This window comes from Trichechus manatus, unplaced genomic scaffold (assembly GCF_000243295.1).
Source record: "Trichechus manatus latirostris isolate Lorelei unplaced genomic scaffold, TriManLat1.0 scaffold00165, whole genome shotgun sequence".
In the NCBI taxonomy this organism is placed as follows: Eukaryota; Metazoa; Chordata; class Mammalia; order Sirenia; family Trichechidae; genus Trichechus; species Trichechus manatus.
In genome coordinates this window covers 5,332,948-5,342,784 of record NW_004444101.1, presented here as the reverse complement: position 1 = coordinate 5,342,784, position 9,837 = coordinate 5,332,948, and the positions used below count along the sequence as shown (strand labels likewise).

At 60.6% G+C, this 9,837-nt stretch overlaps 1 protein-coding gene across 1 annotated transcript in view; it reads right to left on the bottom strand.

Moving 5' to 3' along the window:
• Positions 1 to 1,229: 1,229 nt before the first annotated feature.
• FARP2 (FERM, ARH/RhoGEF and pleckstrin domain protein 2) overlaps positions 1,230 to 9,837 on the bottom strand; it is an 86,571-nt gene continuing 77,963 nt past the window's right edge. The window contains 10 exon segments of the mRNA XM_023740857.1: positions 1,230 to 1,344; positions 1,570 to 1,734; positions 1,736 to 1,801; positions 1,803 to 1,993; positions 2,960 to 3,117; positions 3,323 to 3,441; positions 3,907 to 3,989; positions 4,161 to 4,181; positions 7,637 to 7,726; positions 8,099 to 8,167. Of these exon segments, the coding sequence (XP_023596625.1) occupies positions 1,230 to 1,344; positions 1,570 to 1,734; positions 1,736 to 1,801; positions 1,803 to 1,993; positions 2,960 to 3,117; positions 3,323 to 3,441; positions 3,907 to 3,989; positions 4,161 to 4,181; positions 7,637 to 7,726; positions 8,099 to 8,167 (1,077 nt within the window).

Below are 9,837 nucleotides of genomic sequence, written 5' to 3'. Positions count from 1 at the left end.
GGGCAGGCACCCGTGACCCCGCGAGGGGGAGGGCCCAGCCATCCTAAGCTCTCTTCAGGGGTGGGGTCTGTCCCCTCTGGGGCTCTCTGGACTCACGGAACCTGGCTCCTTCCTGCTGCCTGGGCTGAGAGGCAGAGCCCCAGGGCCACCCCTGCCCTCCTGTCACAGATTGGGGGCCAGGGTGGGGCAGAGGAGAGGAGCACCCAGCCCCCACCTTGCCTGGGACCCTGCCTGTGTGGCTCTGATGGTCTGCTCTGCCTGGGTGGCGCTGGGCCAAGCTCTGTCCCCCGCCGTGCTCGTGACCACCCCCCACAGTGTTTTGTTTTTTTAAGAAGAAAACCAAACTCTGTTCCCTGAAGTATTCCGAGGTTAAACAACTGTTAGTTTCACGGACACTGAATGGTCCTGCCACCTTCAATAAAGACGTGAACTGGAGCTGGTGGTGTGGGGCCGTGTCCCGTCCGGGCCACCAGCCCCCAGTGACCATCCTTACATGTGCGTCGCACCTCGGGGGGGGGGGGCCGCGGTCTGTACAGAGGGCACCATGCAGGCCTGTGGGAGATGCTCTTTATTTTTAACAGCGCACGTTAGCTTGAACAGGGGGCTGTGCATCTGCGTCGCTTGTTAAACAATGACTGGGGGCTAATAAATTAGAGGCGTCCACCATGCCTGGCCATGGGGCTTCGGTCCCCGCTCTCCAGAGCTGCTGCAGGACTGAGAGGCTTCCTGCCAACCAACCTCAGGCAGCTGGTGACGCCGAGGCTATGTCCCAGGTACCCTGCTCCCCCGCACCCACCCTGACGAGGCTCAGCCACGAGATTGCGGGGTCTCAGCCGATCCCAGGGACCCAAGAGCCCCTGCCTGCCCTTGCTGGGCTGTGGGAAGGAGCAGCACTGCTGGGGGGTGGGGCGGTGCCCTGAGTCCTGACATGGGGCAACCTGGTCAGCCAACCCGAGAAGAGGTCCGTAGAGGGCTGGGGCGTCCGCCACCTGGAGCCAGGCCTGCGCGTCCCACGCCAAGCTGGTGCTGCAGGCGGGCTGAGGACCGTCTGCTCCCCGGAGTCACTGGTGTGGATGGGACACTGCGTGGAGGCCGCTGGTGATGGGCTGGCGAGGGACCGTTGGGGACCAGCAGGTGGGCCCACCTTCCACCGTAGAGACACATGCCAGCCCTGCCCCGCTCCTTGGCAGCCGTCCGTGTGTGTCACCACTGAGTGCCCGACAAAGCCTTCACTCCTGTCCCCTGGATGCTTCTCCTGGCTCTGGGCGGCAGCCCTGTGCAGGGCTCAGCCCTCGGGGCGCCCTCCCAGGTGCGCTGCCGGCCCGCGAGATCACCTCCATCCACCTGGGGGAGAGGGACCATCAGGACGCTCACCTGAGAAGCGGCTTGCACTTGGGCTGGAAGCCAAGTGCCACCCCAAGAATGATCTGGAACGTGGGTGCAGGGAACAGAACGGGTCCGTGGAAGGCCCCAGAAGCTTGTCTCAGCTCCTCCTAGGGCCAGTGACCTGTGACACAGCAGGGACAAGGAGCATGCAGTGCAGCAGGGCGGGGTGCCACCAGGCGTTACCTCTCGAAGGTATACTTGCTGTCCGCGCGGAAGAAGTAGATGTGCGACTTGAACTGCAGCTTGAAGACGTTGTCCTTGTGGATGCCGTCGGCCTCCCCAGGGACACTCACACTGTAGCCCAGCAGAGGGAGGCTGGCCAGGGGGTAGTCATCCTGCAGGACGGGGGGCACGGGGTTCTGGAGGGCTGGGACGCAGGCCGCTCTGCCCCCTGCCCCCCAGGTGTCCTCTGCACCGGGAGTGGGAAGAGGACGCGGTGAGGTTGCCTCCCAGGACCAGGACGAGGAGGGAGGCCGGGGCTCCCCCGCCAGCACCGTACCCGATGGGTCTTGTGAAAGAACAAGCAGAAGTTGGTGAGGACCACCCAGAGCCGCTGCCAGCCGCTGCTGTTCTTGAACTTTCTCAGCAGGTACCCTGAGAGCTGGTTCTGCCAGTGAAGAGGAGGGAAAGCGCACGGCTTCAGCCGGCGCCCCAAGACTGAGGGCTGCCCACACGGCCTGTCCCCGACCCACCACCCGGCCTTCTCTGCTTAGCCCACCTTCTGCCGCCGGACAGCAGCTCCCTCACCAGCATCCTGGGCTCGGCGAGATTTAACCACCCGATAAATCAACCAAGCCCACTGCCGTTGAGTCGATTCCGACTCATAGCAACCTTATCAGACAGAGTTAACTCCCCATAGGGTTTCCTAGGAGCAGCTGGTGGATTCAAACTGCTGACCTTTTGGTTAGCAGCCATAGCGCTTAACCACTGCACCACCAGGGCTCCAGCCACCTGATAGGAGGTTACAAACCTGGACTAAAGGAAACAGGGCTAAGCTCTTCTGTGCGCTTGTCCACATTTAAAGTCAAGTCCACGCACACTGCTGGGGAGGGGAGGCCATGCGGGCCAGGCACAGTCCCCTCCCGAGTATGCAGTGCCCCACTGGTGGGCCAGGAGAGTGGGGGGGGCGCTAGGATCCAGGAAGGGCAGGTGGGCCCTGGCCATCAGTGTGGCTTCCGCGCTTCCAGAGGGATCTGTCGTGGGGTTCGGGACTCGCATCTAAAGCGAGTGCACTATGGTGAGGAGGGGTCCTGGTGGGTAGCACTGGGCCCAGGGCTCTGGGGCTCAGATCCCTACTCGGCTAGCGGGGGCATGGACACAGCAGGTGCGCGTCAGAGATGGGCAGCACTGGGGCTCCTCTCTACGCGTGTCCACCTGGCCATACCCCGGTGTCGGAGGGGAGAGGCCAGGCTCCGCCACACGTGGTGACTGGGCCAGCAAAGAGTGCAGAGAACGTTCTGGAGAAATGGCAAAAGGATGAGGACTTGGAGGGACAGGGAGGAGGTGAAAGGGCTGGGGTCTGGGGAAAGCCATGCCCACCGGTGGCGAGTAGGGGGCCAGGAAGCATGTGCACCTCGACAGCAGCGCTGAGGTCAGCCCTGGACACGCTCGTGTTGCGGTACCAGCATACGTGCAGCGTGGTGTTGGCGCGATGCTGGCCCGTCCCCTCCGGGGCAGCGCCCCGAGTGTCGTCTTCTGACTCCTGCTCCAGGGAGGCCTCACTGGAAGGTCCTGGGGGCAGTTGGGTGTGTCACCATAAGTAGGCAGACCCCAGCAGACACCCCTTCCCATGGGTGTGCTGCAGAGAGGCCCCCCAGGGTAGGCCCGGGCCGGCAGTGTGCTGCCAGGAACCGCTTGGGTCCCCCCTCCACCCTGCCCGGTGTGGCCTGACTGACCAGGGAGACAGTGTCCACAGAGCCCCCTCAGCACCACTCACCAGGGGTGTGGGCACATGGCGGGCCGGCCAGGAGTGCAGGGGCTGGGGCACCGCCTTTCTTGGCTGCCTCGATCGCAGTGTTGAGGTCACCCAGCCACTTCTCCATCTCCAGGCGGGTGCTGCAGGGGGTGGTGGGGGGTCAGAGACTGCTCATGGCAGCCCCCGGGGCCTCGCTGCCTCTCTGCTGGGTGCCCACAGCTGGAGTAGCACCCAGGAAAGCAGCCGCTGGGCCTGGGGACTGGAGACCAGCCCCGGCAGGGCCTGACGCCCGAGTGGGCTCTGGGGGAGGCCGAGGCTGGGAGGGGAGGCCTGCCTGGCTGGTGCAGAAGGGCCAGAGCCTGTGAGGATGTGCCCTGAGGGGCCCGCCGAGGCTGCACCCCATGGGGACATTCTCCCAGCAGCCAGCAGGCCGGCTCACACCCGACCAGAGGCGGCTCTTGGCCTCATCACTCTGAAGCAGTGCCCAAGGGCCATGTCCCCCATGATGCTCCGAGGTAGCCTCACAACTTGGGGAGCCCGGGAGCTAGGAGGGGAGCCCGCCCTGTGCCCCCAGGGCCTGCTCACCCCCGTGGGGAAGGCCTTACCTGGCCGCCACCACGACTGTTTTCTGGGCCGCATAGATGGTGAAGCAGTTGGGGACCAACCACTCGTTCTCACTCTCCTCTACCTGTGGGGACACGGGGCAGATGCGCTGGGGTCAGCGGAGGCACAGCACAGGGTCACTGGGAGCGGTGCTGGGGTGCTGGGGAGCCCGGCGCTGCCTGGGGCTGTGTGGCGCTAGGAGGGAGCACTACAGGGGACATGAGGCGAGCCGCAGCCGGAGGCCCCAGCTACTCACCGGCGGGTCCAGCACTATGAGCTGAAAATCAAGCACAGGAAAAACATTGAGCATCTTCATCCTTACACAGGGAGCTGGACAACTTGGTTATAAACCTGGCACCCAAGCGAGTGTCAAAGAAAAACCCCTGCAGACTAGTCTCAGTTATAGGTGAGCAGATGTAATGACTCCCAAGTAAAATATTACCCAGTCAACCCTAAAAGCGCACGTGGGAAATTGTTCCACAACCAAGCAAGGTCACTCTAGGAAAGCAAGGACAGTCCGCTATTGGGAAGCTGACGAACGTGACTGTCTACCACGAAGTCCAAGGGGAACCGACCGTCCTCAACACGCTGGGAACAGCTCTGGTAACACCCAGCATGCTGCTGGTGACAACCCCTCAGACAGAAACAGCAGGGAACGGTCTTCACGTGCTCAAGATCATCTTTCTCAAGCCGAGAGGCACTGTCGTTGCCTGTGGTGAGGCCCAGCCAGTGACAGAAGTGCCGCAGAGTGGCCACTTCCCACTTCACGCTGGACGCAGAGGGTCTGAGTCAGCAGGAGCGATGGCAGGAAAGCAGTCCAGGTGTCAGGTGCTCGTGTTCCCCAGCTAATACGGAACTTCAGGCAGTTTCCATGAAAACCCCAATGGCATTCTTAGAAGGAGTCTGTCCAAATGATTCCAAAGCTTATTTGGAAAGATTAAATGAAAATAGCAAAGGGCATTCTAAAAGGCCAACGCCCTGAAGCATCTTGCCCGGCGATACTACAGAGGCCATGGTGGCGGAGACCATGGTGGCTGAGGCCCAGGGGAGCCCGAGGCTGAGGCCACGGTGGCAGATGCCCAGGGGAGCCCACGGCTGAGGCCATGGTGGCAGAGGCCCAGGGGAGCCCACGGCTGAGGCCACGGTGGCAGGGGCCACGGTAGCAGAGGCCCAGGGGAGCCCAAGGCTGAGGCCATGGTGGCAGGGGCCATGGTGGCAGGGGCCCAGGGGAGCCCAAGGCTGAGGCCATGGTGGCAGAGGCCCAGGGGAGCCTGAGGCTGAGGCCATGGTGGCAGGGGCCACGGTGGCAGGGGCCCAGGGGAGCCCAAGGCTGAGGCCATGGTGGCAGAGGCCACGGTGGCAGGGGCCCAGGGGAGCCCAAGGCTGAGGCCATGGTGGCAGAGGCCACGGTGGCAGAGGCCCAGAGGAGCCCAAGGCTGAGGCCATGGTGGCAGGGGCCATGGTGGCAGGGGCCATGGTAGCTGAGGCCTAGAGGAGCTCAAGGCCGACGACGAGGTTTTCCAGGATGGCAGTGCCTTCGAGATGAGTGAGGAGACAAAGTGTTCATAAAGAGGGGAAACCGGATGTTGGAGAGAAAATGTTAATCCCAATCTAATGACATCTGTCAACTCCTGGGCAGCTCAATTAAGTGAGAAAAAGGAAGCCACGAATGTCCCGGGGAAAACCAAACCCAAACCCACTGCCGTTGAGTTGATTCAGACTTGCAGTGACCCTACAGGGCAGAGCAGAACCGGCTGATTTCCAAGGCTGTACATCTTTATGGGAGCAGACTGCCACATCTTTCCTCTGCAGAGGACTAGTGGATGTGAACCAACATTTTGGTTAGCAGCTGTGCGCTTTAACCACTGCACCACCAGGGGTCCTTGCTCTGGGGAAAAGGTGCCACTATCTTGGTGTGGGGCAGGGCCGTGTGAGCCCGATTCCCAGGGTAGAAACCCCAAGGAAGACAGATCAGAGTGCACGAGACGGTCAGCTCCACTTGCCCCACAGCATTCACTGGCCGCCCCCGGGTGCCAGGAGACAGTGCACCTCTGCCCAGATGCGTCCATGTGCGGGGCTCACCACAAGGACATGATCGGGGATATGTGGAGAGACCTTATTCTAATCCTGAACGACCAGGTGTGGCCCATGTCCTCTGATGGGGCTGGGGCCCTCCATGACCCCACCCGTCCACCCACAGAAGGCCACAGAGCCCAGGCGACGTGGAGGGAGGTCCTGACACGCCAAGCACGATGGAAGGTGCAGACGAGAAACGGCTTGTAGAGGGCGCGTCACAGCTGCGACCACAGGAATGGGTGCACAGGCCGCTGAGCACAGCTGGTGAACGCCGCCCGCCCAGCACACGCTCCTGGGCGGAAATGTGACAAGTGATCTGATTTACCCTGTCAGCTATTTTCTCCTACAAGGAAAGTGTCATTTTGCAAAATGTGCTCTAAACCATGGTGGGTTCTGTGTCCAGGGACGTAGATGAGGGTGTTTAGCCAGCCTGATGGCCCTGCCGTCTGCCGGTGGAAGTCTGAGCGGCGGGGCCGGAGGAGAAGGCGGTGGAGGGGACGCGGAGGGCTGGGGAGGGCCAGGACGAGAGGAAGCAAGGCGGAGGGTTACACCTTGCAAGAGGCTCCACCACCAGGCGGAGCAACGGCAGCCCGGACCCCTTCATGTGGACACTGGGTGGAGGGCGGGCTGGGGAGGGTCACTGCAATATGTCTGGACCACGGAGCATCCTTACAGCAGGGACCTTAAACTCCTGGCCTGGACGACTGCACGAGCCTCGTGGGACCCTCAGATGGGCTCTCGATCAGGTCACCACAACGGCACCACACTGAAACGATGAATTTCCGCTCCCCAGGAGCCACACAGAAGTGTCACTGGCGTGACCCTGCTGGCCGTGTGCATGATCCACAAGGGTGGCAGCTGTGCGCTGGCCATCCCGTCCCCGTGTGCTGTGGCGGTCACATCACGGGACCCCACTGGGGTGGAAGTGACAGAGCAGCCCATACGCAGGCCTGCGGGGGCTCCCACCACAGGGCTGAGTGACCAGGCCAGACAGGAGCCCAGCTCATAATGCACTCCACGGCCTCACTGGTGGCACCACATTTCTGTCATTCTCTTAAAACTGTGCGTGTGTGCATGTGTGTGCATGTGTGTGTGCATGTGTGATTGTGCGTGCACGTGACAGTGTGCACGTATTCGTGTGTGCATGTGTGACTGCATGGTGTTTGTGCGTGCACATGGTCACGTGTGTGCATGTGTACCTGTATGTGTGCACGTGTGTGTGTGTCAGATCAGTATGTACGATGTCATTAAGAACTGAAATTTCAGAAGAGAAAATTTCTGTATAAAATCAAAGAAGTAAAAGCTCTGCCATCTTCAGGGTTCACGGCTCATCTTTCCCTTTGGAGAAGATGTGTTTGCAGGCTTTGCTGGCCGGAAAGCCCCGGAAGCCAGGCCAGCCCAGCAGCTGCAGCACACAGCATGTGCTTCCCGTGGTCCTGAGTGTAGGGCTGTGGGGGGGCCCGGGGAGCCGTGGGAGTGGACAGACCACGGGCTGAGTTTGGAGGGCCCGGGCCAGTCTGGAGGGCCATCTGCCAGCTAGAGACAGGCAGCTTGTGCATCACAGAGCAGGGGCTGCGGCGGCCTGGATCAGAACCAGTAGGAGACCCTGCAGGCCGTCCGCTGTGTTGGGCTGAGCCACCCCGCGGGCCCACTCACCAGCATGCCTCGCAGGGGCAGCAGGCCCCGGATCCGGAAGCGGCTGGTCCCCGTGACGCCTCTGCTCGTGTACAGCAGCATGTCTGAGAACTGAAGGTGAAGGAGGCTCTGGGTGAGTGGACTTCACCACGAGTCAGGGGCCTGCTCGCTGGTCATAAGACGAGGGGTCGGCTTGCCAGAGATTTTTAGCAGGGAAAGGGTTTTTTATTCCATTCCCTCATTCGTTTTCGACCAGCGGCACTTGGCCAGCCTCCAGCCCTGGTGCCTGTGGTGTGCTGGCTGGCAGCAAGAAGGCCCTCAGCGCCCTCATTCAGGACGGCCCATGCTGGGACCCACTAATGGGACCAGACTGGGGCCCTCGGAGCCCAGGCTGCCCCGAGTGGCTGAGATGGCATCTTGTACAGCCCCCAGTGAAGCACCCCCACAAGTCTGTGCTTCCTCTGGGTGGGGGCAGGGGCTTACCAGGAAGAACATCCTCTGCTGTAGCCCCTTCTTGGTGAGCTTGTACAGACAGCCCTCCCGGATAAACTCCTGAAAGACAGCGGCTGGACATCAACACTGGTATGCTCTGAGATCCCGGACAAGCCCCCTCGCCAGCACCCTCCTGCCCAGGCGCCTGCATCTCCTGGCCTTTCTCCCTGCTGGCCCCTCTCAGCACCACCCCTAAATGCTACCCCAAGTCATCACTGAGCCCCCGCCCCACCACCCTCAGGCATGCCCCCCCCACTGTGGGGTGTTATGTAACGCAAAGGGCGAGGCTAGTTAAAGAGGAGAAGCTTCTGGAAGGGTGGCCATGAAGACGGCATCTGAGTTCAGCTTTGTGACAAACAGGGACGGGGCAGGAGCAGGTTTGAGAATGGAAGGGCAGGGGTACTGGTTCCCACTAAGGGCAACAGGTCATTGGCTAGCGGTCCCCACGTCACCGGGATTTTTAAAGAAGACTCCTAATATCATGAAAGCTTTAAAACTCAAAGGAATGAACCCACTCTGGGTAGGACTGAAGCATCCCAGGCCACGGGGCCCCCCAGTGGTGTCCCCCCACAGAGCTGTAAGCCTAAGCGTGTTCCTAAGGCCGTCCCGCTGTGGTGCCTGCTCCCCCAAGGGGCACCTTCTTGATAGTTTACAGTCGTCTGCCGACTAAACGACCTCTCTGGTGAACCCTCTGCTCAGATACCTGGTGTGCTGCTTCTCCTGACTGACATACATGCATACCTTCGGGAGACCAGGAACCCTGGGTTATAAAGATAACTCTGGAGTTTCTGATCCAGTACCTGCTGAGCACCTACTGCATACCAGGCCCCGGCCTGAGCCAGTCATAGGTGTCACCAAGAGGTGGCATGAGCTGCCCAGGCCACGGGGCAGTGAGGAGAAGCTGGAATTTGAGCCTTGGATCCAGAACCGCACCCGCACCACCATCGACCTATGTGGCTGCACTCGTGTGACGACTCCTCAGGCCACCCTCTCTGACACTGTGGGAGCGCACGCTCCAACCCCAAGTGTGCCTGCCAGCAGCAACAGTCAGAGCCAGTGGCCAGGGTGGGGGGGTGGTGAGACGGGGTCACCCAGCGCCCATTCACAGCCAGAGCCGCAGAGAGGGGAGATGTCCTGATGTCTCGGATCTAGAGGTCCCACATTCTTAGTACCTTCTTCTAACGCGGCTAGCATCCAAACACGATTTACACACACAGACTCTAGCACATGGGTGCTTATGGAGAGGCCACAAACACCTCACACAACCCTGAAAACACATTTCTCATGTTCACAGTGTTCAGTTCAAGTAAAAGGCACTGGTGACAGAAAGTAACCAGTGTGATAGAGATCAATGGGATAGAAAGTCCAGAAATAACCCTACACGTCTATGGTCAGTTGGTCTTTGACGAGGTGCCCAGTCCGTCCAATGGGGAAGAACAGTCTCCAACAAACGGTGCTGCGACAGCTGTCTCCACATGCAAAGCAATGAAGTCGGGCCCCTACCTCACACCACATCTGAAAATTAACTGAAAATGGATCAGTGACCTGAATATAAGAGCTAAGACATACATGTAAACTTCCTCCTAGAAGGAAACATACATGTAAACTTTGGATTGTGGTGGTTGTTAGGTGCTGTCAAGTTGGTTCCTACTCAGCGGCCCTGTGTACAACAGAACAAAATGCTGCCTGATCCTGCGCCATCCTCACAATCGTTGTTATGCTTGAGCTCA